The sequence below is a fragment of the Pseudonaja textilis genome, chromosome 13 (genome assembly GCF_049901715.1).
Source record: "Pseudonaja textilis isolate UNSWEBS1 chromosome 13, rPseTex1.2, whole genome shotgun sequence".
Taxonomy (NCBI): Eukaryota; Metazoa; Chordata; class Lepidosauria; order Squamata; family Elapidae; genus Pseudonaja; species Pseudonaja textilis.
The window spans coordinates 474,024-500,011 of record NC_142002.1 but is presented as its reverse complement, the minus strand read 5'-3'; the positions used below and the strand labels follow the sequence as shown (position 1 = coordinate 500,011).

The 25,988-nt window shown below is 47.4% G+C and overlaps 2 protein-coding genes and 1 long non-coding RNA gene across 9 annotated transcripts; 2 read left to right on the top strand and 1 right to left on the bottom strand.

Annotated features, from left to right (window-relative positions):
* Nucleotides 1-327: 327 nt before the first annotated feature.
* Nucleotides 328-2,361, top strand: RCCD1 (RCC1 domain containing 1). The gene is given in 7 exon segments (XM_026709377.2): nucleotides 328-968; nucleotides 1,049-1,202; nucleotides 1,280-1,401; nucleotides 1,479-1,538; nucleotides 1,541-1,756; nucleotides 1,884-1,913; nucleotides 1,990-2,361. Coding segments are annotated over 7 exon segments (1,371 nt in total). The 5' UTR covers nucleotide 328; the 3' UTR covers nucleotides 2,139-2,361.
* LOC148124702 (uncharacterized) lies at nucleotides 2,331-4,815 on the bottom strand. 2 transcript variants are annotated; one of them, XR_015745146.1, is made up of 3 exons: nucleotides 3,847-4,815; nucleotides 3,201-3,302; nucleotides 2,331-2,992 (listed from the first exon to the last, which is right to left on the bottom strand). It is a non-coding gene; the product is annotated as an uncharacterized LOC148124702 (long non-coding RNA). The 2 variants fall into 2 exon arrangements; XR_015745145.1 differs by having other exon boundaries at nucleotides 3,933-4,599.
* KIF23 (kinesin family member 23) lies at nucleotides 4,193-25,667 on the top strand. 6 transcript variants are annotated; one of them, XM_087941791.1, is made up of 24 exons: nucleotides 4,193-4,211; nucleotides 6,699-6,768; nucleotides 7,580-7,708; nucleotides 7,968-8,073; nucleotides 10,044-10,180; nucleotides 10,613-10,722; nucleotides 11,248-11,418; nucleotides 11,931-11,972; nucleotides 12,252-12,364; nucleotides 14,023-14,144; nucleotides 14,354-14,456; nucleotides 15,475-15,554; nucleotides 15,655-15,774; nucleotides 16,612-16,771; nucleotides 16,912-17,076; nucleotides 17,971-18,128; nucleotides 18,753-18,926; nucleotides 20,906-21,085; nucleotides 21,376-21,705; nucleotides 22,916-23,146; nucleotides 23,610-23,692; nucleotides 24,086-24,167; nucleotides 24,257-24,327; nucleotides 25,084-25,667. In XM_087941791.1, the coding sequence occupies exons 5-24, from the start codon at nucleotides 10,091-10,093 to the stop codon at nucleotides 25,097-25,099; spliced, it is 2,601 nt and encodes an 866-aa protein (XP_087797917.1). In that variant the 5' UTR covers nucleotides 4,193-4,211; nucleotides 6,699-6,768; nucleotides 7,580-7,708; nucleotides 7,968-8,073; nucleotides 10,044-10,090; the 3' UTR covers nucleotides 25,100-25,667. The 6 variants fall into 6 exon arrangements, with proteins under 6 accessions (XP_087797917.1, XP_026565128.1, XP_087797914.1 ...); XM_026709343.2 differs by lacking the exon at nucleotides 4,193-4,211 and adding an exon at nucleotides 4,781-4,952; XM_087941788.1 differs by lacking the exons at nucleotides 4,193-4,211; nucleotides 25,084-25,667 and adding exons at nucleotides 4,781-4,952; nucleotides 24,487-24,584.
* Nucleotides 25,668-25,988: the final 321 nt, after the last annotated feature.

Below are 25,988 nucleotides of genomic sequence, written 5' to 3'. Positions count from 1 at the left end.
CCCTAAATGACAGGCTCAAGATCCAGATGGATCTTGACAGACACTGGGTCTTACACTTAGGCAAGAAAAACCAAAACAGACACACAGACAGAGAAACCAAACTCAATATCAGTAACTGCGAGAGGGATCTTGAGATGTTGAGACTCTAGAAAAAGCGCAGAGAAGAGCAACCAGGAGGATGAGGGGCCTGGCTGGTCTCGGGAGGGGAAGGACCAGGGGAGACATTGGAGGGAGGGGCTGCCCCAGAGAGGAGGGGGGGGCTACTTCGAAGGCCAGACAGGGAACAAGTGGGGGGAAACGGAGCCAGGAGAGGAGAGTCAACCGGGAAATGAGGAATTTCCTGGCCCCCGGAAGAGAAGCTGCCTCCGGGGCTTGTGGGAGCTTCACCCCGGAGCAGCCCAGGCGGCGGCCGGCCCCTCGGTCGAGCGCACAGGCCCCACCCCGCGGCTTCCGGGCCTGCCCGGCTTTCTCCGCGCAGCGGCGGCCGCGACCGTCCCCCGCCCGCTGGGCTCCGCTCCGCGGGGGGATCGGCTCAGGACCGAGGCTGCCGTCCCCGGGCGGCTCCCCGCAGAGAAGCGCCCGCCAGCCGATGCCTGCCGCAGGAATGGCGCCCGGGCCGGGCGGGGAGAGCGGCTGGTTCTGCTTCGGGTTCCGCTGGGCCGGCGGCGCGGAGGGCGGGCCGGAGCCGCTGCCGGCGGAGGGCGGCGGGCCGGTGCGGCGCGTGAGGCCGAGCTGGAGCTTCGCGGCGCTGGTGGCGGCCGGCGGGCCGGGGCGGGTGCGGCTGCAGGGCGCCGTGGGTGCGGCGCTGCCCCCCGACTGCCTGGACGCGCTGCCCTCCGAGACGCACGTGCTGCTGCTGCGGGAGGCCGCGCTGGAAGCCTGGCCCGTCGCCCCGGGGTCGGGCGCCCTCCTGGACGGGCGGCCGGCCTGGCGGAGGGAGCTGCGGGCGGCGGAGGCGGCGGCCATAGGTGCGCGGCGGGAGGGAGGGAGGGACGGGGAGCCGGCCGCGACCTCGCCGCCTCCCGCTGACCCGCCGCTTCCCCCGCAGAGCTGCCGCTGGTGCCCGGCGGCTACGTGGCCCCCCGGCCGCCCTTCTTCACAGCGCTGCCCGCCGCCCTCCCGGCTCGCCGGTTGCTGCTGGGCCTGGAGCACGCGCTGCTGCTGGCGGCCGGCGGGACGCTCTTCTCGTGGGGCGGCGGCAGGTGAGGCCGGCCGACGGGTGGGCGGGGAAGCCGGGCCGGGCCGGAGCGGGACCGAGCGCCCTTCCGTCTCTGCGCAGGCACGGGCAGCTCGGGCACGGCGACCTGGAGAGCCGGCGGGAGCCGCGGGCGGTGGAGGCGCTGCAGGGCTTGGCGGTGGCGGCGGCGGCGGCGGGCGGCTGGCACTCGGCGGCCGTCAGCGGTGAGCGGCCCTTCCCTGGGCGGGCGGGCGAGGGAAGAGCTCCCCGGCGGCGACTCACCCCTTCCCCCCCCTCGCAGATGCGGGCGACCTGTACTTGTGGGGCTGGAACGAGGCCGGACAGCTCGGGCTGCCCTCCAAAAGGCCAGCGAGGCTGCAGCCGCCGAAGAGGCCGGTGCGGCCCCGGGGAATCGCCCCCTTTGCGGCGCCGGGCTGGACGGGGGCGCTGCGGACGGGCCCGGAGGCGACGAAGCGCCCTTCGTCTCGGTACAGCCCTTCCCCGCCCTGCTGGACTTGCCCGAGGAGGCCGAGGTGCGGCGAGTCAGCTGCGGGTCCCGGCACACGGCCGCCGTGACGGGTGAGCGGAGGCAAAGGGCCCCCTCGCGAACCAGGGAAGGGGGGCGCGGGGGCGGCTCCCGACAGCGGCCCCCCTCGCAGCCGTTGGGGCAGAAGGGAAGGCCTCACCCTGCTCGCTTCCTTTCCAGGCGCCGGCCATGTCTACACCTGGGGCTGGGGTAGGTCAGGGGCTGGAGGGGGGTGGGGGGGCTTGGCCAGAGGTTTTGTGGGGCCAACTGTTGCTTTTGTTCCCAGGGAAATATGGCCAGTTGGGGCACCAGGATGTGGCCACATCTGACCGGCCAAGGAGAGTTTCCTACTTTGTGGAGAGGAATCTCAGGGTGCAGGACGTGGTCTGTGGGCCGTGGACCACGTTTGTCGAAGCTGCCGAGAGTGGGCCGTGAAGAAGCCACATCTGCCAGGCATTTCTCTGGAGGCCGAGCAGCTTCTCGGAGCTCCATCTGGATTCAGCCGTCCCAGGATGTCCCATGAAGGAGAATTTGGGGGGGGGGGCAATGACACCCCGGGTTTCCTCGTGAGCCTCACGGGTGTTTCTTCAAGCAGTCCAGCCACGTTTACATATCAGAAGCACAACATTAAATGCAGAATAAAAATATCTTTTATGTAGAGCAAAGTCAGACATTTTTAAAAAGCCCTTTCAAAACAGTACAACTGATTTTTTGCTGCTCACCTACATCTTTGAACAAGCGAACAGCCACACAAATAAATAAGAGGCTGCTGTAGTGAAGAAGGTGCAAATCTAGCCATGATCGTTAAAAGTACAGTCGAAGTGCCAGGGATGCCAGCCTCTCAGCCCAGCCAGCAGACGGGCCAGGAGGTGAAGAGGGAAGGGGTGCATCCTTGTAGAGGACTCCCTGTAGTGTCTCCCCTTCCTGGGCCCGAGGTGAGCCGGAGACCATCTGCTGGGCCTGGGTGGACAAGGTTGCCCAAGGAAAGGAGGCCAACCTCTCCCTGCCCCCGCTCCCCCGTGAACAAGGCAGCAGGCCTGAGCCCACAACAGCTGCTGCATCTAGACCTTTATTCCCTGTAACATAAAACTTGGAAATCAATTCATTAAAAAATGTTAAAAGTGGCAGCATAAACCAGGCCCCAAAAGGTCCAGTTCATGCCGGCCGGACCCTGGATGGTGAGAGGATCCAGGGCTGGTAATGGCCCCCCTTCAGCCGTCGGGATTGGACATCGTGGAGTTGAGGACGTGGGATGGGTGCTCAGATTTGGAAGCCTCTGAAAGTGCGCGCTGGGGAGGGAAAACGATTGGCATGAAGGATGCAGAGTCGGTCAGAGGGAGCGGGGGGGGTAGCTATTCGGACAACATGCAAAGGACTCTGTTCAGAGGGGCTTTGGGCAGGAGTGGAAGCAGAACTGGGCTCTCCTGCCCAAGCTGTCCTGCATTTATATACGTGAGGTAAAAAGGCAAACCTTGACTTCTGAGCGACCCCACTTACCTTTCGTGCTTTGCCAGGTGTGGTGATGCCCAAAGCCTGTCTCTTGGTGGGGGTGCTGCCATAGAGCATCTCCTCCTCCGTCTGTCGGGACTTTTTGAGTTGCTGAAAGACAGAAGGGAAAGGAGTAGGCTAAACAGGAGCTGGCGGCCACCTCAGAAACAGTATCCGAGATTGACTGATCTCAAGCGAACTTTTTTTAAAAATGGATTCCATTCATCCGAGATGGACCAACTGCTTGGCTGTCACACTTGGAATCAGAGGGCAAGTCTGAAGTAAGGGGAGTGGCTGCGAGGCCTCCCAATTCTCAGCAGCCCAGCTGGAACCGGCTCTGCTTCAGCCTGGGGAAGGGAGCCTTCTGGCATCCGGTGGGGGAGCCCTGCTCTGCATGTCCCAAAGCCCAGAAAAGACGGGATCGCTGTGAGGGGACCCCACGGTCTCTGATGGGTTTGGAGCTCTGGGAGGCAAGGGAATAGCCATCTTAGAGAATCACAGAATCATAGGGCTGGAACGGACCTCGGTGGTCTTCTAGTCCAAATCCTGTGCAAGTAGGGACCCAAGACCACCCCAGACAATGCTGGGTCGCAACACCTTTTTTATATTGAGGTGACCAAAACTGGATGTAACATTCCCCTTGACCTATACTTACAACATTTCATTTTTCTTTGTCCCTTCTCACAAAATTCTTCAAGCCATTAACAATCCTGTTCTCTAAATCTAATATAGGAAGATTACCCAGTCTTGGTTTGTCATCCCTTTGAATTATTAAGCATGAGCCTGTTTTTTTTTTGTATGTCCAGTGAAGCATCTTTTTCCTTGTCGTTCTTGTAACTTTTCGTTTTTAAAGCCACTCTCAGATCAAGCCTCAATCGTGCCAAGAAATGTTTGCTCCTCTTACATGGATATTTGAAGCACAGTCTATCTACAGAGGCAAGTATTAATTTCTGGCTCCATTCTTTCAAAAATATCCTTCAGTACATCCAATATTAAAATATTTTGCTTCATTCTATATTAGTAAGTCTAGTTGGAGTGTTCTCCTTTAATTGCAATCTCTAATTCCTTTCGGTGTCAAATTTTTAGAGTTTTCTTTCTTTCAAATAATTCAAAACGAAAGCATTTTCTCAAGGGAAAGATTGTTTATAATTAATTCTAAAATCTTATTTCAAATTTTTCGTGTCCTGTTGTCCATTTGGGACTTTCAAAATCAATTGTTATTCACTTTTGATGTTTATCAAAAAAAACCAGCATTGACATTTCTGCAGATGTCGGTGTTTCTGCAGGCTGCTGGGGGACACCGGGAGAGGGTTGGGTGGCCACATAGAGTTTCTTAGTAAGTAAATAAATACGTCAATGATGCGCGCGGGGAGCCTTTGAATTTTGGTCGACCAGGCTGAGCTCCCAACTCCCACCGTGGCCGCTGGCTTTCCCTTCGTGGTAACCCTTTCAGGCTCCTCCGGCTCCCGAAGTGGGGAAGGGAGGGGAAGCAGCAGCGGCACTGGAGCTGCCCCCCCCCCCCAAACCGCCTACGGGGAACTCCGCCCAGGAGAAGCCCTGGCGGAAGCCCCGGACCTTGAGACCCTGGCGCCCGCCCGCCCGCCTTTATGACGTCACAAGCCCGAAAGAGGGGGCGCCTCTTCCTGCCCCGCCCCCTCTCCCCGATTGGCTCTATTTAAAAACGGGGCGGTGCAACGGATGCGGGGAAGTGGAGGGAAGGTTTGAACCTCTCTGGTCGGGCGGCGCGATGAAGGCGGCGGCGTAAGTCCCCCCCCCCCCCGGTCACCCCGCTCCCTTCGGAGGGCCGCGGTGGGCGATGCGGCGCTTAGCCCGAGGCCTCTTCCCCGGCGGCGCTTCTGGGCCCGGGCCTGCCCCGGCCTCGGCCTGGGGTTCCGGGGGGAGCAGCCGTAGCAGCGGCCGCCGCGGAGGAGTTGAGGTGGCTGGAGGGCCTCTTCCCCTGGGAAGGGACGCTCCCGGCCCGCCTGCGTCTCCCCTTCCCTCCCTTCCCTCCTGGGCCCAGAAAGCCGGCTGCTGCCAGGAAAGGGACAGGCCGCTCCTCCGGGGCTGTGGGACGGCTTCCTCGCAGGCTGCTTTCCCCGCCCCTCCCTTCGGGGAGCAAGGCCCGGGCTCTCCCACCTTAAGGGGCCGCTTGAAGACTTGAGGCCTTCAACTCCCAGAATCCCCCCTCAGCCAGCAAAGCTGTTGAAGTCCTCGGCGGGGCAGCCTGTGGTAGGAAGTCGGGCATGGCTGCCTTCCCCAAGCGAGGCTTTCCAGGTGTAGAAATGAAATCCCCCCCCCCACGATTCTTCACTGGTGTATTTGCTGCTTCATGTGTTCTTGGAAGTGAAAGTCATGGGATCTGGCACAATAGTCCGCTACTGTACAGGTAGAGGACTGGGAGCTTCAGCCCTTTCAGAGAAAGGGGACAAATTTGCAGTGTTAAAATATGATCACAGACATCGTAAACCAATCTTGTGTTTTGGCTGTTATAATATTTGGTTTGTGAGATGGGCATGGATTATATGGAAGTTGCAGTGCTTATAAATAACATATAGACCACACCTAATGGATAAAGGGATAAAGAAAATGGGGGCAAGACTGGATGCCAATAAACAAACCACACAACTATACTAGGCTTTTTCCATGGGGAAAGTAAATTAAAAAAAATGAGCCGCTGGTGAATTTCAACCGTTTCACCTGTCGTTTTGATATTCATAGAGCAATGGCAGTTAGACTTATACACCCTTTGACAGCCTTCTCAAAGTGGTTTACAGCGTCAGCGTATTGCCCCCAACCATCTGGGTCTGATTTTACTGACCTTTACCAAAGGATGGAAGGTTGAGTCAACCTTGAGCTGGTGAGACTAGAACTGCTGGCAGCCAGCAGAAGCAGCCTGCAATACTGCATTCATACCATTGTGCTACCATGGCTCTTAATGTGGGAATTTTAGTTAGACATTTTAAAAGTTTTGTTGAGGGCCCTGCTTTCACGGCGCAGTGAGGAGAAAGGGCACAGCAGCTACTCACTGATAGGATTTTCACAATTAAGGAGGCTTGGCCTTTGTTGGTGGGTTTTAAATCTCCTACCACAATTTTGGTGGATAATACACCAATCTTTCCAGCTTTCATTTCTCTTCTTTTACTGTCTAAGGATTTACTCTGTGGATTTGGGTTGTCTGTTCAAAATTGTTAATCCAGAAATGTGGAAGAATTGGGCATCTTTTTTTTTTCTTGAGATGAAGGGTCTGATAAAGGTGGAGTGGTGGCAGTTAGCACTCTCAAGAAGGGGAGCTGGCATGCAGCTGTGGACCCTAGAAGGCATCTTCTATGACATGTCCACCCATTCTTCACCCTTTATTAGTATTAATAATGTAATTCCACTTGTATTAGCTGCTTTTAAAAGCCTCTCTGGCTACTTTGATCTTCCTCTACATTGCTGCAATAGAGCATTTTGCCTTGTGTACCTTTGATTTTCTTTGTAACTTATCTGACATTTATTAACTTCCAGAAGAACTAAAACTCCTAGGAAACATGCCTTTAAAAAAGCATCTAACAATAGTTTGAAGGATCCCGTTGGGGTAAGTGGCTGATTTACAGCAGAATTAGCTCTTTAATCTGTTCTTGCGTATTATAGGATTTGACTATGAAAGCTGGACTTGCTTTATTAATATGTTTGTATATGAATTACTATGATTTTCTGTATGAGACGAGGCAAAATCTGCAAAGCCAAGAAAGACTGACGACACATCTTGTTTTTAAAGCTTCATTTAGAATTTAGCATCATTTTCTTGATTCTGGGCAAGTGGTTTTTCACCCAGCTATGATAAAGTTGTTTTTAAACCCCAGAAACAGCAGATGTTGTATCAAGGCGATTTCAAAGTTTGCCACTCTGAATAGATCGATGCCTTAAAGCACATATGAGCTACAAACCATTGGACTGATCTTCCGATGCTAGTTCAAATGGTCCTCAACTTAGGTTACAATGTATCCCCCAAAATGGGACTATGGTTTTAAACACTGGGGGGGATTCCCCCCAATCACATGACCCCATTTTCAGAGCTCAGCAGCCGGCCCACATTTACAGCTGCCAGATGACTACAATTTATGAGGTTTTAATTGAAAACCAGCATTTACTTCCTTTTTTCCAACAAAAATTGCCCCATAACAAATAATAGGTTTGTTTTATGGGTGCTGCGTTTGCATAATGACCATTGCAAAAAAAAAAGTTGTAAAATCAGGTAGTCGTGTGACCCAACTTATAACTGCGGGTTCAGTTGTCCTAAGTTGAGGACTAGTTGTAGACGTTTTCCATTCTGATGTTTGCTCTGTAAACGAGGAGGACAATCTTAAGCTGGTGTGCCTAACTAGTGCACTTTTTTCTCTGTTCAGGTCTATTGCCGGATCCGCCCAGTCAGTGTACCAAGCCAAGAGTGTTGCATAGAGGTGATCAGCAGCACAACAGTCCAGGTTCACCCACCTGATGGGTACCGTATTGCCCGTAATGGAGAATATAAAGAGGTAATTCTCATTGGAAAAGGTGCTATTGTTAACTGTGGGTTTCAATCAGAGGTGGTCTTCAGCCAGTTCTGGAGAACCACCGGTACCAGAAATTGATTTTTTTTGTACTAGTTACTTTTTCCCAGGAAAATAGGAAAAGGACCACAGGTATAAATTGAACAGCTGTGCGTTCAAAACTTTGATGCAGTATGAACATCAATGAGGGGACTAGGCAAAACTGCTGGTTAACTGCTTCCTAACTCTTACATTTTTTCCCCAGGTTCAGTATTCATTTAAAGAAGTGTTTGGCACAAGCATTTCTCAGAAACATGTATTTGATGTGGTTGCTAAGCCTCTAGTGGAAGATCTTATCCGTGGAAAAAATGGTATGATGTAATTAAGTTATTAAGACTGAATCTCTCTCAGGACGAGCAATATGCTTCAGGTGATCCTGATTCTATGCCTCTGTTTATACAGCCCAGGATCGTATTAGCCTTTTTGGCGGCGGCTGCACCTGGCTGGCTTGTCCACTAGGACTCTAAGGTCCCTCTCACAGTTACTGTTTTTGAGCCAGGTCTCGCCTAATGCGTACTTATACCTTTGATTTTTCCGTCCTAAATGTAAAACTTTGCTTTTCTCCACATTGAAATTCATTTTCTTGGATAGAGCCCATTGTTTCAAGTTTGTCAAGATCTTTCTGGAGCCTGAGTTTGTCTTCTGGGATGTTGACTATTCCTGCCAGATTGGTGTCATCTGCAGATTTGATGAGTTCCCCTTCTATTCCCTCCTCTAAGTCATGAAGATATTGAAGAGTTCTATTAAAGATTCCTGGCTTTAGTCTTTTTCAAGTAGATTGGTACTGTAGATCTTAATCTTAAGTATTAGGGCAGGATGGATATTTTAAGGAGAAACCTGTCACAGCTTAAACTTCTAATTAGGAATGATCCTTGCCTCCATTTGTTGAGAAAACTATGGTTTATTAGAGGTCAAGTGTATTGCAGTATAGCAAAGCCAGAACTGAAAATTGGGCGCCCAAATCCCTAAGTTCTACTTTTCCCTCCCTTAATTGGCTCTCTGCTCGCCCTAGTGCAGTGATGGCGAACCTTTTTGTTGTGGTGTGCCGAAAGTGCACACGCGCCGGCATCCACAATGCAATGCACCCACCTGTGCATGCACGCGCAACACACACACACACCCTGCTCCCTTACCTGCACTGCACATGCGCATGCTTCCCAGCTTTTCACTTTTATTAAACCAAACATTTTATTCAATGTTAGTATTTTGGGCACTCCTATGGCTAATGTTGAATATGACTTAAATGCAAGTAAGGTTGTCCTCTAGATTTCACTTGTATTACGGAAATATATAAAAATGATGGATGAATTAATTTGAATTTATATTAAAAGTGGAAAAACTATTCAGTTTCTATTGAAAAGTTGAAAGGGTACAGATGTTATAATACAGAGGAAGAGATAATAAATGCTAAGTTGCTTATCTCTTGACAAATCACACCAACTCAGCATTTATTATCTCTTTCTTTGATTTATAACATTTGCACTCTCAACTTTTCAATAGAAACAATATTTTTTTCTTCTTTTCCACCATTAGAGGAAGTAATAGGAAATGAAGAAGCAAGAGTACCAGACAGGCACCCGCCACACAACGCACCACACTTGAGAATTGTCCGTAAGAAAGACAAAAAAGTTTGGATAGTGAACATGGCAGTACTTGGAGACAGCAAAATAAAAGAGAAGGAAATGGAGAAGATAACACAATAGAGTGACTGGGACATAAGAAAGCAAAACCAGTACCAATAGTCAGGGGCACTTTTGGTGCAGTCCCTTCCCAGACTGGAGCATCACCTGAACACCATCGGCATTGACAAATTGATCGTCAGTCAGTTGCAAAAGGGAGCTTTACCCGGAACAGGTTACATCCTGCAACAATACCTTTAAACACCATCAAACTACCATATTAGATGTTGAAAACGTCTGTTTAAAAAGTATCCCTAGTGCTGATGCACTTTTGAACGTTTGGCACAATTTTTAAAAACTACTTTCAAACCGGAAAGTTCTCTTTCATGCCCATTTCTTCAAAAGGAACATAACAAAATAATTTTTCAATCTCCTCTTGTTTAATGTCTTTCTGAACATTAGGTTTTAGACCAGAAGATCCAATCTCATAACTATTTTCTTCATGCCTATTGATTGTACTTGTTAACTGCATTGCAGAGTCCATTGACAACAGATGGTTTGGACATCTTGGTAACTTGTGCTATGTTTAAAAGTTTCTCATTAGATGGCAAAGAATGATGCCATTTATATCTCAAAATGGTGTCTGTGCTTTTGAATTCCAGGCCTCCTTTTTACTTACGGAGTCACGGGGAGTGGGAAAACCCACACTATGACAGGCTCTGCTGGTGAAGGAGGGCTGCTTCCTCGTTGCTTGGACATGATCTTCAACAGCATCGGGCCTTTTCAGGCCAAGCGCTACGTGAGTTCAGTCTCCAAGTCTTGGGAATTGGCAGGTTAACAGGAATAAATATGAGGGCCTAAAAATCGACAGCCATAAGACCCCGATGAAAAGAAGGAGAAGGGAAGTTGGGAAAGAGAAGGAAAAAGCGGGTGGAGATGAAGTAACTCCACTATTTCCACAAACAGTTTGCTGAAAATAGGTAGTTTTGAAGGTAATTGTACTTGATGCATTTTGAACCTGTTAAAATTGTGGGAGTGAGTGAGTGAGTGAGGCAGGCCTGCCTGTCTCAAGTAAAGTCGTCCCCCTTTTCAACTGAACTCAAACAATTCTGGCCAGGATCGATCGGGGGCTTAACTGCTTTCATTACGGTCACATAACTAGTCAAATAACACTTTCTGGGTATCCCTTGGCAAGGAGACCTTTATTTTTCCTGTGACTTTTAACCCCCAGGTTTTCAAACTTGATGACAAGAATGGAATTGAGGTACAATGTGAAGTGGATGCTTTACTTGAACGTCAGAAAAGAGAAGCACTTCCAGTTACCAAGACACCGGTGGGCAAGTAAGTTGTCAGGTTTCCAAGTGACGAAATCCGTTTAAAAAGAAAAGAGCAAAGTCCACCTTCCAAGACAATTTCTTTTATTTAGGAAAGCATCAAATTGGCAAAGTCTGTTGTGATTCCGGATCTGACCCAACCCGGAATTACCCCACAAGATTAGAAGCAACCCCCCAAAATCACATTCTCCAATAGAAGTAATTCAACGTTGCTTGATGTCATAAATCTCCATCTCAAGGGGCCTAAGCACGGACAGCTCATTTTCCCATGGGAAGAAGAACCACCTAGCCTAGACAACTCTCTATCTCCACTCCTCCCCCCTTAGGAATGTGGCAAGCCCGAAACCCTTCCCCCCCCCCCAATGATTGCCACAGAGAAAATAAGAAAAAGAATATATACTAAGCCTAACTAAAATGGCTACACGTGTCAATTTTGGGCTTGACATAAGTTGCTCTGATTGGCTGGGATAATTCAGGAATGTGATGGATGCTTCATTGAAGGAATAACTGCAGATGACTCTCCCCTTGGCAGGCGACAGATAGACCCTGAAATTGCTGACATGATCAATGTGCAAGATAATTGTAAACTGGAAGATGTTGATGAAGACAGTGTCTACAGTGTGTTTGTGTCTTACATTGAAATCTATAATAACTACATTTATGATCTTTTGGATGAATCCCCGCTTGATCCTACAAAACCAAAGTGAGTAGTTTTTCTTCAATCAGGAACAATGCTAACAAGCCAGTTATAGTCAATGCAAGTAAAATTGAGGTTCGGTGATTTAGCTTCAAAGAAAGATAACGTACCTTGTAGATCATAGACTCAGTGGTTGATGGCTTGGGAAAAACAGGTGCTGTCAGATCTAGGCCTATCTAACAAGACAGTATTAGCATCCTACTGTTTTGAGCTCTAAATTCAGAGAGATCTGGCTTTCCCATGTCCATAGCCTTTGAAAATACGTTTTAAAAGTCTGCTTTAACAAAAGATATTGCTAAGTACGGTTTGCTTTTAAGACTGTGGCTTCTCCGGTTGATACTCTTTGGTTTAACCTGGTATAATTATTAGTTGCTGCCAAAATTTGGACAATCCTTGAACAGGGCACAGGAATGTTTCCTTCGTAGCTGTCCAAATAACAGAGGTTCTTAGGGAAATGCTCTTCAGCTGAACGTTCAGTAATAAAGAAAGTCACTGGAAGAAATTATTTTCTTTGGTAGGTGGAACAACTGTGGCACTCCGCTGCGGAATGCTGACCTCACGTATGTGGACATTACCCTCCCTGCCTTTGTCGTAACTGATGGCTCCTCTCTGCCTTGTAAAGCTTGTAATGTGACTGCTGCTCTCTGTTGCTGGTAGTTTGCATGGACAAGAAAATATGCTCGTATCTCTGTGTGTAATCTGGACGGTCTGTTTCCCTCTGTCCTCTTTGCTTGCCTGGATAGGTTAATGGTAGTTGTCAATTAGTCTCAGCAGAAACTAGAATTGTCTTAAACTGTCAAATATTGATAACTGATATCATTGGAATGTCCCTGTTGCAGGTTGCCTCAATCCAAAATTCTCCGTGAGGATCAAAATCACAACATGTATGTTGCAGGTTGCACTGAGGTAGAAGTTAAATCTACAGAAGAAGCCTTCGAAGTGTTTTGGAGAGGTAAGAAATGGAGTTATTTCCTGAAAACGTTACTTTAAGCACTCCATGTTAAACCATTTGGCTTGAAGACAGTGTGCTAGTGAGTAAAAGAGCCTTAAGGGGCGTTTTATTCAGCATCTTGTTTCTATATTAGCCAGATTAACCAAATGATCGACTCTCCCCTGAAAAGCCCCCCGTAGGACTTGGGCGCTGAATCGAAGCCCCCTGCTACAGAGCCATGGACTAAAAGTCCTGCTGAACCGATCCATTGATCTGTTTTTCCCTTCTTTAAGCCTTGTGGTTCAAGTGATCGTAATCATAAAGTAGCTCCATCTATAAGGTGCAGCATTTCTCTTTTGTCCGTATTTGCAGGTGTGAGTTTCAGTGGTAAATTACAAGGAGTTGGAAGGATGTATTTGCAGCAGAATATATCTTCATTAACTGTAGTCCTTTTCCATGTAGAATTTACTAGACGGCTGGTGTCCCGTTGGGTCATCATTTCAGATATATTTCCTTACCTAAACAGAGAAACAGATGCCCACAGATGGACAAAAAAGCAATGGGGGGGGTGTGTGTGAGTGACTTTTGACTTTATGCCGGCTTCCCCCTTGAATTTTATGATGGAAGGTCGGTGGTGCATTGAAAATCCCCCCCCCGCCCCCGGTCCCCATTTGCTTTGCGTCTGAGAAGCTTGTGGAGAGAATGAGTGGGGAAGCTGGCAAGAAGCGATGAGTTCAAGGCCAGTCCACAGGTAAATGGCTGCTGCCGAATGGGGGGAAGTGTGAAGTGGTGTGTGAAAGGTGCAGCATGGATTGGGAAGAGTGCATGAAAGGGTGGCATAGGTTGAGGTGCCTATGGTGTGCCCAGGGCCAGGGAGGGCATGCGGGGTCGCCTGAGTAGCCAGGACCAGCGGGGAGAGGCGGGAGAGGTTGGCTAGATAGGAGAAACTTATCCAAGGAACTTGTGACCTTCACCGACAACGTCCCCATTGTCTTCTGGGAAGCTGCCAGGGAGCATTAGAAAGGATCATGTGACCACCGTGAAGTTGGTGGCTGAACATCCATAACTTTCCCAGATTTCGTTCCCGTCGGAGTAATGAGTCCCTGCATTTGACGAGTTAGACTATTTAGGGTATCTTGGTTTGATAATTGTTGCCCTATTGTAAACTGTTTTGCCCAATTAAAGGTTACCAATAAACAGACACGTTTTAACAGTGGATGGATGGATGGATGGATGGATTGCATTTGTGTGGCCACCCATCTCCCTAAGCTCACCACAAACCGCAATCCAATAAAAAGGTTAGAGCAATATACATACATAAAATAAACAACCTCTTGAAAACCAAAGTTAACCATGTTCATCAGCAAAATCCATCCTTGCATCAAGCTGATCAAAGCCATTGCCAGCCTGCCAAGCCCAGTGGCACAGCCATGTAAAAGGTTGGCAGGTTGGGGCCAATCTGAGTTGGGGGGGGTGGGGGAGGGAGGAAGATGTTACAAAGATCGTGAAAATAACCTAAATGTTTTTGCCTTTTCTCCAATCTCCTGTTGTTGGGTTGTTTTTTTCTTCATTCATTCCAGGTCCACAATATTCTTTGAGAGATGACAGCTAAAATTCTGCCCTGACTGCATTATGATGGTTTTGGGCTCTACATCTAAATATTTTTTTCCTTTTAACAGGCCAAAAAAAGAGGCGCATTGCACACACTCAACTGAATCGAGAATCGAGTCGTTCGCACAGTGTGTTTCTAATTAAACTGGCTCAGGCTCCTCTCAATGCTGATGGAGATAACGTTCTGCAGGTAAAATTAAGGTTGGCTAGCAAACAGATAATTTCTTTCTTTAGTCAACTTTTCAAAAAGTGTTAATTGTTAGACCAGTAGCACAAGTCATGATAAATGTTGCTGGCCGTAGTGTGTGCTTTCCTTTAAAAAGTCCAGAAATTCTCAGCTTTATGCATGTATACGTAGTTTCCTGATTGCAAACCATCACAACATCTCCTCTCCTGCAGGAGAAAGACTTAATATCCTTGAGCCAACTATCACTGGTTGACCTAGCAGGGAGTGAGAGAACAAACAGGACCAAAGCCGAAGGAAACAGACTCCGTGAAGCCGGTGGGTGCTTTGATAGCGGTGAATTGGGGGTGGGGTGGGGGGGTCTTCTTTCAATCAAGGATTTCTGTTTTGGATTCAAATGGACAATTATTTCAAGCAAACGGGAGATACTCTTTTAAATTGCCCTTCCCTGCGGAAAGAAACAGGGCTGACGGACATGTGAGAGAAGCCACAAAATGACCACAGAGGCCAAGGGTCCACCAGAAATACGGAAGTTTCTTTAAAAGATTCTTCTCTATCCAGAAAGTTTTTCTGGCTTTGTTCTGTATGTTTTTTTCTGTTATACAAGAGCTAAGATAGCTCTTGTTTCTTATTGTGATAGATCAATCTTGGAGGAAAATTAATATGGAATTCCTTTAGTATTGAAAAACTATTCCGGTGGAAAATATTATTTTAACTTTAATCACAAAGGATTTGAAACATTCTCAGTCCCTGCTGTTGCTTAGGCAAAAGTAAAATGGCATATTTATCTATACATTATGGTGCTTTCCAGGCCTTCTTTATTCAAAGATGGATATGCATTGGGAAGATTGTTAGGGTTATTTGGGTGGAGTTTTCCTTGTGAAATATCCTTTTTAGTCATGTTTAACTTGTGCTTTCTCAGAGTTAGAAAAACTAACAGTTTTCTGGGCAACTGTATGGACGTGGTTTGGCACCGTCTTCTAGAATTTGTTGTACTTTCTAGTTCAGTCTAGAATCTTGGGATTTCCTCATAGTCCAATGCTGAGTCTGCCAAGATTGGCCTGGTGTGGCACCTGTTGTAACCTTTCCCCTTATACTTTCCAAAAGAGTAATTTAGCTAAGGCTTTTGACCGTTGTCCAAAGTTTAGCTAAAATGGTCCTTATATTGGAACTGGAAACTTCTCCTCCCCAATCTTTTGCAAGGATATTGAAAATGCAGAAGGGATCCCATGTCCTTTCAAAAACAGGAAATTAAGAAATTCTTAGAAAAACAAACTGTTTCATGAGTAGGCATCATATCAGATGGTTGTCAGATAAGTGCCATTCACTCTTCCAGGTAATATCAATCAATCCCTGATGACATTAAGAACCTGTATAGAAGCTTTGCGAGAAAACCAAACTTATGGAACCAATAAGGTGTGTAGCTACCTATTTCTGTAGAGTTAGTTTTTTCATCCTTTCCTCACTTTTTCAGTTCCTAAACTCTGAGAACGTTTTGTTCTGCTTAATTCTTCAGATGGTCCCTTACCGAGACTCCAAATTGACTCATCTTTTTAAGAATTACTTTGATGGCGAGGGTAAAGTGCGTATGATTGTCTGCGTGAATCCAAAGGCAGAAGACTATGATGAGAGTTTGGTAATTTAATTTTGTTGCTTGATTTTACAAAAACTGGGAGCACAGTACCTTGCTACTGAGTTAGCTGTCCTTTGTAGAAACTTTTTAAAATGTTCTAATATTCTTCCTATTCACATTTTGGATTATGTGTGCTATTTATCAAATTTATATGGTCACTCATCTCACTCAAAAGTGGTTCTCAGTGACAGACAATAAAATCAAAATTAATTTTTTAAAAAAATCAGTTAAACATGGATAAAATTAGAGCAAAATCACTAGGAGAGATGTTATGTATAATACCATGGTACTTCGGTACTCAGCTGCTTCAAAACTCATGGAATTTGGTTCTTGGCGCATTTTGGTGTGAAAATGTCCTGGTACTCGACCTTTGTTTAGTACTCAACGCGCTGCTATGGGAAGAGGGGCCGGCCAGGGCGAATGGGCGGGAAAGCAGCCACGCTGGGAAGGTTGCTGCAAAAGGAGAGGGTTGGCCACAGAGGATGGACTGGAAGTCGGCCATACAGGGAAGGTCAGCGACATAGGAAAAGGGACAGTTCTTTGCAGCTGAGACAAGGAGTTGCCTGGTTCAGTCTCGTGGTTTGTTTGGGACTTGTCCTTTTGACTCTCCCTCGCACCTCCCAAAGGAGTTAATGCCAAGTACCAAGGTATTTCCTGTACAGCCAGCAGAGGCTCCCCCCTCCCCAGGGGACTCCCAGGCTGGTGAAAAATGCAGGTTTTGAGAAATGTTTACAAGAAAACAACCATGCGCAGAGAGCACCAAGGAACCCACAGTTCAAGCCTGAGCTACAGATATGCTCTTCCATTCTTCTAATACTCTCTTTTGAAATCTACTGATAGCAAGTCATGAGATTTGCAGAAATCACCCAAGAAGTGGAGGTTGCACGACCGGCTGACAAACCTCTGTGTGGACTAACTCCTGGTCGGCGATTTAAGAACCAGGCTTTCAGAGAGGAGCTTTCCCGACAGCTGGAAATCCGAGGTGGACCAGTTGATGGAGGTAAGTCTTTAGATTGGTGAGACCACCTGAGACTGACAACAATGGAAACTTCTCCTGCCAATTGCCTTTGCGAACGAACCAGGCAGACTCCGATCTTTGTGGGTTGCCTCTCGACTCAGGGGCCTGTTTTATGTGTCTAGACAGAGGCCTCCTGGTCCGAGAACTGCTCCTGCAGAGCTTCCCTCCGGTGCCCTCCTGTGAACTTCTGGACATCAATGATGACCAGACTCTGCCTCGGCTGATTGAAGTGCTTCAAAAGCGCCACCACATTCGGCAGAAGTTGTCAGAAGAGTTTGCCAGAAACGGTGAGTACTTGGCCCCAACGTGTCTTGTCCTGGCTGTAAGTTGATAAGCTGTGAGGCTCCTCGTGGGAGGGAAAGAATAGAGTGGTTGCTTACTGAAATCAGCAAATACGCAGCAGCCTGAAAAATTATCCAAAGAGGCGGTAAGTCTTCCACAAAAAGCTCTTGGAACGTGTGTTTGTCCTGTACCTGGAATTCCCCTGTTACACCTGTTGTAAATTGGGGGCCTTGCATACCTTAGGGTTATGCATCAGTTATGCCCATTCTTGGGTTGGAAACTTTGCTCACAGTCACCGATGCCCTCATGACCTATCCTCTGGACTACTGCAATGCACTCTACATGGGCTGCCCTTGAAGAGCATTTGGACACTTCAGCTAATGCAGAATGCAGCTGGATGGGTATTGAATGGTGTCAGCTATTCGACACATATAACATCATTGTTATGTGAGCTGCATTGGCTACCAGATACAACCCAAGGTGCTGGTTGCTGCTCTAAAGCCCTTTCAGGCTTGGGCCAGATTACCTAAGCGACCCTCTTCTCCCAGTCATTTCTACCCATCAACTCAATCTGGCAGGTTCTGTCAACCAAGGGATGTGGCTGATGGGCATTAGGACATGTGCCTTCTCTGCTGTAGCCCCTGTCCTCTGGAACGTTCTCTTTTCAGAAATAAGGATGGCTGCAACCCGGTTGGCCTTTCATCCATGCCACGGAGACCTGGTTATGTGCCTAGGTCTGGGCCCCCAAATATGTGAAGGACCCACTTCATGGTTATAGCAACATGGCTAGTTTTACTCAGTGACCATATATATTTGTATTGTTTTTATGTTTCTATGCTAAACAGAATCACTTGTTTAGATAGGCAGCTCTAGAGGTCACATATCTTTTTCTGTTCTAGTTCTATATGTAAAGAACATGTTGCAAGAACTTGATGCCAGCATTGTATCCAAGGAGAACTTTGCACAAGTGAAAATAGCTGAAAGAGACAAAATTATTACAGGACAGAAAACTGAGATTGAGCGACTAGAGAAGAAAGCAAAAACTCTGGAATATAAGGTTTCTATTTACTGTTTGACGATTAAATATAGCTCTCATTTGTAAACATTTCTGCTTAGAAGTAAACTCCTGGATTTTGTTAAAGTAGTTCTCCATTTGTTGATGGATTGTAATTTCTTGACATGAGACAGACCTGAGAGGTTAGCAAGCTTTTAAGCATCGTGCATTCTGTGCGATACCACAGGTGCTAACAAATTTTGAACACTAAAACGGATACCCCAACTTACCCAACAGGTTTGAAAACATAATTTTTGCAAACAGTGGTTAACTACTTCTGTCTTGTGATGGTTGCTAATTACTTTTATGGTATCAGTTGCAATGCAGGATCTTGCTTTGCCAAAAAAACCAGAAAAATCATGCTAGATTTTGTGGACGTGAGTTTTCAGAATAGCAGTAGGGCTTAGACCTATATACTGCTTCATAGTGCTTTTATAGCCCTCTCTAAGAGGTTTACAGTGTCAACATAGTGCCCCCAACAATCTGGGTCCTCATTTTACTGACCTCGGAAGGACGGGAGGCGGAGTCCAACTTGAGTCGTTGAGAATCGAACTGCTGGCAGCCAGCAGTCACTAGAAGTAGCCTTCCAGTGCTGCATTCTAACCACGTTGCAATCTCTCATACCAGATTGACATCCTGGAGAAAACAACAACAATTTATGAAGAAGAGAAGCGCAACCTGCATCAGGAACTAGAAAGCAAGAGTCAAAAGCTGCAGCGTCAAGTTTCAGACAAGCGTCGACTAGAAGCTCGTTTGCAGGGCATGGTGACAGAGACAACAATGAAATGGGAAAAGGAATGTGTGAGTATGACTGGTCCACCACAGGGCTGGGAAGAAGCTCAGCCCCTTTCACAGCAGAAGACTTCGCTGGAAGGGTTCAGTGCTTCTCTCTGGAAGTCTAGCTAGCTGGATAGGCAGCTAAACACTACAAGGTGTGCTTAATTTCCCCCCACATAAGAGTGGGGACATTAAACTGTAAATGCGAAGATGTACCATCATGCTGCTTTGGGCTGTTCATTAAGCATTTCTGGGAATGTATCTTGTGTCCTTCTTCCATAGGGTGCAAGTTGATCCCTATGCAAGAATGAAGATAAATTAGAGAAGGTTGAGGGCACCTCCTGTTTCTTTCCTGGTGGTGGTTCTCTCTACCCAGAGGAGCACTTTATTGCTATAATTCATTCATGCAAAATTTAAGTAAACAGTGGGCAGCAAGGATTTTTAAAAATGAAAAAAAAAAGCCTAATGGAAACATACAGTTAATGCTGTAGTTGCAGGAAATGTTCAGAATAACAGAGTTGTTAAGGGACCTTGGAGCTCTTATAATTCATCCGCATACACAAGAAGGAGACCCTCCTCCATTCAGACAAGTGGCTGTCAAAGCTCTTCTGAGGGGTAGAAGGGACAGGTGGAAGTGCTCCTGCAGGGATGAGTTCAGGCAGGTTGCCAAGTGCCCAAATGTTGATCATGAGATTGCAAGGGTGCTGCAACGGCCATATAACTTCCTGCCTGGTTGGAAGCCCCTTTCTTTAGCTCAGGGCCACTGATAACTTTGGTTGTCAATCAGAGACTACCTGTGTGCCCGTCGCCATCTAGGTCTTCTGCTGTGTCCTGAGACCTAAATTGGAAAGGGAGAACTTTTGCATTCACTGAGCTGTTCTCAAGTATCCAATGAAGGTTTCAATGTGTTAAGAAGGTGTTGTTTCCCCAAATATATCATCCTAATGCTTAATAACCAGTTATAGCAGCCCAGTAGTTTGGCAGATATTTTAAAACTGGTAAAAGGGAATCCCATAATAATTTGGATTTCTTGCTGCTAAATTTTAATTGCCAGGTAGGAACACACTTTTTTAAAAAAAAATAATGCGGATTCTTCGATAGAAAAGCCTTTTGTTAACTCTTTTATCTAAATTAATGGCCCTTATACATATAGTTTGAATTGAATCAAATTGAGGGTCCTACTCTTCCTTTTATAGCACAGATTCCTCAAGATTCACTTGTGTTATGGTAGCACAATTTTTCTGCTTTGGGACAGTGGTGGGTAAAATTAATTCTAACCAAGGGCTTTCAGTGACTAAGCATATCCTCTCATATTTCAACAAAACAAAATAAAACTCAGAGTCACCTAAAAATAACACAAAACGGCTGAAAGTTGTCCTTGTCGTTGCGGTTATGTTACTGCATCCTTGCGGTGCCTGAGCAGTTGTTAAAGGCTGGAAACGGCACGGCTGAAAATTTAGCCTTTCCGTGATTGTCAACCCGAACGTATCCCTTAAGCCAGGACAGGCAACAAGTTGCCGTTCAGAGGTTGGGCCGTAGCCCCTCTGTCTTTGGTCACAGCGGAAAGAGCCATGATGAGGCGGCATTCAGTCATGTCTGAAGCGGGAGCACTTGCCGGTCTTGTTTTAAGGCAAGTGTAGCCTGCAGTACTGAACTACAGGCTGCATTTCCTTGGAATACAAATATGGGGCCACAGCTGGAATTAGTAGGTGTCAACTCATGCCTTAATTTTCTGACAACTGCTTTGTGTTCTTCTTATCACCTAGCTAAAATTACTTTGAAAGAAAAAGATCTATTTTTTCCCATTAAAATTACTGGCTTTACCGTTTTCCTGCAGTTTAGTATAGTAAGATAGGGGATCATTTTTCAGAATGTAATATTTCATCGGGCATCTATTTCACTTCAGAGTCATGTCCTTGCAACCAGAAACTCGCCAGTCCATTAATACTGAATAGGTTAGTGTGCAGTGTGTAATGGTAGCCTTTGTTTACTCTGCCACGCAGGAGCGGCGTGTGGCAGCCAAGCAACTGGAGATGCAGAATAAACTTTGGGTGAAAGATGAGAAACTAAAGCAGCTGAAAGCCATCGTCACAGAACCTAAGAGCAACAAACCTGAGAGGCCTTCCCGGGAAAAGGACCGGGAGAAAGCGCTGCAAAGATCGCTGTCGCCTCCTCCAATACCCGTAAGCTCCTTTTGAGGTGGAATGCGCACCGGTGTCTGCACATGTTCATCATCACTGTGGCAAGTGACTCTGAGAAGTCCACCCCCTGTGGCTCGGAGGCGGGAGTTCAGCCCGGATAATTCTCCGTGAGCCGCCTCCTCGAATCTGTCTCTTTGTGCACGCTTTCTCTTTCTCTTTCCTTAGCTCTGCTGAGTATAGAACAGGAGGAGGAGACGGGCCTGAATTCTGTGAAGGTTTTGTGGTCCTGTTCTTTTCTTTTTGCCTTATTCACTAACTGCACCTTTCTTCAGTTTTCCAGTAACTGTATCACTCACCTGCCTAACCACCATGATCCTCCTGCCAGAGGCCAGCCAAAGCTGCACAGGCGTTCAAATTCTTGTAGCAGCATTTCCGTGGCTTCCTGTATCTCGGAGTGGGAGCAGAGAACACCTACTCAGCACAGCAAGCCTCCTGACCAGGGTGACAATGGCCTCCCTAGAGCCAGGAATAGACCGCAGGAGCCAGAACAAGCCAGGCCCTGGGCTGGGTCAGAGAGAAGGCGGGGCATGTGCTGGACAGGACTTCTGGCAGCTTCCAGCACTAGAGGCCCCCTAGAGCTAGAAGAGGACCTGTGCTGCAGGGTCAGTGTCCTGTCTCGGCTGGGGTTGCCCCTGGGAGAAGGGCTGGTAACGGGGGGCACCACTGGGCACTGCTGAGAAACATCCCTCGCCATCCTGGGAGTCGCAGACTCAAGACAAGAGAAAGGCTGTCATTGGCAAAGCTGTAGATTCACACTTCCTTTTAAAAGACCAGGGCTAACTCTGAAGTAGCCTCTTGCTGCCCAGGCCAGCTTTCTACCGGGTGTGACAAGGTTCTCCATCAAGTCTGAGTGGTCGTCCCGTGAGGATCTGCCGCGCCCCCCCCCTTGCCATTTGGACCCTATTCATGGGAGGGTCTTCACATTAATTGACAATGTGTGTTTACATGACGAGTCCTTAACGTTGGGTAACTAGTTTGAATTAAACTAAGTTTAATAAGTTAGGTGTCAACCCATGCCTTAATTTTCTGACAACTGGTATGTGTTCTTACCACTTAGCTAAAATTAGTTTGAAAGAAAAATATCTCTTTATTTTTGCCAATTAAAATTACTGGCTTTCCTGTTTTCCAGCAGTTTGGTATAGAAACATAGCTGATAGCTTTTCAAGTAAATCTCTTTTTTTAAAAAAAACAACCCGCTTACTTCAAATAAATTCTGATGTTTTGCAGTGATGCCCTTAATTGTGCAGGGTTTTAGTAAAAAGAGTAAAGGCCACTTAGGCCTGAAGGGGTTTACTACTTCGCAGTTTGGAACAGCTTACTATTCCCTGCCTTTTTTCTATGTTCATAATCACCACATGTAGAAAGTGCGCTATTTTGTATTACATGTATGTGTGCAGGATGATCTTTGAATGACTTCTCAGCTATTCTGCATTGCTGAAAGATGCAGAGTGCATAAAAGGAGAACCTTTGGGGGGGGGTCTGGCCTCAAAATGTGACATTCTTTGCTCTGTTGGTGCTTCTTGGTTTCTTTGATTTTTGCCTGCTGAATCCTGGAAGGATCTCAAATTACTGACCCAAATGTACTGGTAGAGGGCTTCAGCTAATCTGCAGTTATCCATGTGTGCTTGTTTTTCCTCTTCCTCTAATACAAATAGTTATACTGGAAGTGTATATAGGATCTCTGTAGCAAATGTTGGGTTAGGGTTATCTTGCTCAGCTATTGATTAAACCCTGGAAGATGCACTTCCGAGGGATGAGCTTAGGAAACGTGCCTATTAATTTTATAACATTCTTCTTTTGGTGATCTCGCAGAACGCTCCTCCAGTTCGCCTTCGCCACAGACGGTCTCGCTCAGCAGGAGAGAGGTGGGTGGATCATAAACCTCCTTCCAATATCCAGACTGAAACAGTCATGCAGCCACAAGTCCCCCATGCCATCATGGTAACCTCTGCAAACGAGAAGGCACTGGCAAAGTGTGACAAATACATGCTGACGCACCAGGAGCTGGCCTCGGATGGGGAGATCGAGACAAAACTGATCAAGGTAAGCGGATGATAGGCTGGCAAGGAGGCTTCGGTTGAGAGTGGGCTGCCCTGGGAGCGCTCTGCGTTGGGCATTGGGTTCCTCCAAGAAAACGAGCTTGTTGGCCCCAAAATGCACATTCCTTTATTCCGCTCCCCAATTCTCCACGCTGCAGCCAGGGATGCTTCTCTGCAATTTCTGGGGCTGTTGAGTGGAAGCGTTAAACTGGAGTAGGACTGTCTATAATTTGTTTCTCAGGGCTGTAGGGAAATAGTGGTAGACTGACTGTGGGCTTTATTCCTGTAAAATGGGTGTAATTTAGCTGGTTTGTACCTCTGGGAGATCGGGGGCGGGGGGGGGGGGGGGCCTTTTCTTCTAGCTTTACTTACATAATATGTCATGAAAATAGGTCGTAACATTGTCAATTGTCCCAATAAAAATTCTCTCTTCAGACACTTTCTTAAGCAGATTTTGTTTTCAAAAGGGTGATGTTTTCAAGACTAGAGGAGGTGGACAGGCTGTTCAGTTCACTGAAATAGAGACCTTGAAACAAGAGTCGCCAACAGGGTGAGTCACATTCAACGGTTTTGCCCTTTCATGCCTCAGTCCAGCGGGAGCGGAGACTGATGTGATTCCTGGGCGTTAGCGGAGGTGATGACCAGGCCTTAATCTTTTGTGCGTGGCTGAGTGATCTGGGTTCAGAGAAGGCCAGGAGCTCCTAGGGTATATTCTGCCCCTGGACAAAATTGTAAAAATGCAGAATAAGCACAGGAAATTACAAATTGGCAAAAGGCCCGGGTTAATATGACGCAAGGGCAGACTTGGTGGACGCCAGTCTTTCCTCTCCCCTCGGGCTTTTGTCTGTGTCTTCGAGCAGGAGGTTGACCTCAGAAGTTTCAACCCTGCCTCTGAACTGCTCCTAACCTTCCTTTCCTGTTCCTAACCCGCTGACTCTTCCAGACGCAAGCGGCGATCATCTCCCTCAAGCCCTCGCCTCCCTGAGGAGGCTTCCGAGTCAGACTGGACAGATGTGGAAACGCGGGTAAGCCAGGAGTATCTTTGGCCGAGGGTGGGCTGGTTGCTCCCGAGTCCCCTCCTGACAGCTTTGCCTGCCTTTTTTTTTTGGACCAGTGTTCGGTCGCAGTGGAGATGAAAGCAGGTTCCCAGCTTGGGCCTGGCTATCAACATCATGCTCAGCCCAAGTAAGTCCTCTGTGTCCCTCTCCTCCCGCAGGTATTCTCCGAAGTTCCCGGGGGAGGCCGGGCACTGGAGAAGATCTGGGTGCTGGTGCGGGAGACGGGTCAAGAGCTAGGGTTTAGCGCTGAAAATAGACTTCACTATTGAGGTTTGGCCTCTTGCAGATAAGTGCTGGCTGTGCTGTGGAAGTGATCTGTTCAGCTCAGGGAAGAACACTGACAGTTGTGCAAGACAGGTTAGCAGGCAGGAAAGAGGGCACCTGAGGTAAAAGGAGGGTCAATGCGAGCTCTCTCAAAGGCCGTCGCCAGCATTCAGGCCGACCTGCGAGTGAACAGTTTGCTAGCTCCCGGGAGGGCTGGATAGCACCACCTGCTTGTCCTCCATGCAGGTCTCCCTGGTGGCGCCTGAGTTCCCGTTTCTCACACTCCTTTCACTTTACTATACAGCTGTTTGGGCTCCAAGTCATTCTGGGATGTGGGCTCTTCTTGGCACACGATTCCATTTGCCTCCCAGAGCCAAGCTATGGCACCGGGACAATGTTTGGAGAACATGAGGCGGGAGACGGTAGAAGTGTTGGTGCTCAAACACTGAGGAGCCCTGCCACCCTCCTCCTCTGAGGGAAGAGAGCCCCGTGCCAGGGTTCGCTCTGAGAGCTGAAAGGCCCCTCGGGGCCACTGCTGGGAGGGGAAATGGGGTTTTAAGCTGGCTGTTTGTATTGAGTCACGACTGGGGATCACCGTTGTCTTGTCCTTTCCTTGCAGACGCAGGAAACCATGAAGCCATGAGATTCCTGCCGGGGCTCCTTTCTCAAATAAAGTTTCGGGCTACATAGCTGGCTATGCTAGAAAGTGACAAAAGGGAAATGAAATAAATAAAAAGTGCTTCTCTTGACCCTCATCTACATCATGACTGTGAGGAAGACGATGACCTCATTTTATTATTCTACGCATTTCTCTTGCCTCCTGCCAAAGTTTTTACTCCGTTTTTCTTCTCGTACTTCAACCCTTGTTTCCATGCTTCCACTTTTAGGGGACAATGTATTAGACTGTTGCTATTTATTTGTCATCATGCACTTTAGTATCTCTGGGTAGTGTTTTGAATTTTGCATATAGAAAAATCTTGTCTTTTGGGTTTCCTTTAAAACGGCGGTGCTTTCCCCAGGAATGCAGTATACGGGAGGCAGCTTTGTTTTCTGCCATATAATTGATCTATAATAGGAAAAGTTCTTCGCTATTCGGAATTTCAGTGTATCATGATGATTAGACGACTTTGTAGTGACAGATCCACAGCAGTTGTGACTTCTTCAACTGAGTTTGTAAATAAAAAATTCATTCACAGACTCCTACATTCAGTGCCCTTTCTGATCTGCCCTGGCCATATTAAGAGGAAGGGGTCTACATTTATTCAGAGCGCGGAACGGTTCCTGTTCCTTTCACACTCATTCTGTGTAAACACATTCTGAAGGCCAAAATATTCACAAGTTTATGCAATTAAAAAGTTTTAAAAACTCAGGTAGCATCCACTAGCCACACCATTGAAAGGAATTTTAACTTTGCTGCTGCCGCCGTCGTTATGAGGGAGACCTCCAGTTCTGATGGCGTCTCCTCTTATGCTGAGACAGATACCCAGGCGCTCTGCCATCGGGGCTTGATAGGGAATCACCTGC

What these genes read in the sequence shown, in the direction of transcription:
- KIF23 (XM_026709343.2), top strand. An exon ending in CTGCGGAATGCTGACCTCAC is followed by an intron (nt 11,973 to 12,251) that starts GTATGTGGACAT and finishes TCCCTGTTGCAG; the next exon opens with GTTGCCTCAATCCAAAATTC. An exon ending in AAGACTATGATGAGAGTTTG is followed by an intron (nt 15,775 to 16,611) that starts GTAATTTAATTT and finishes ATCTACTGATAG; the next exon opens with CAAGTCATGAGATTTGCAGA.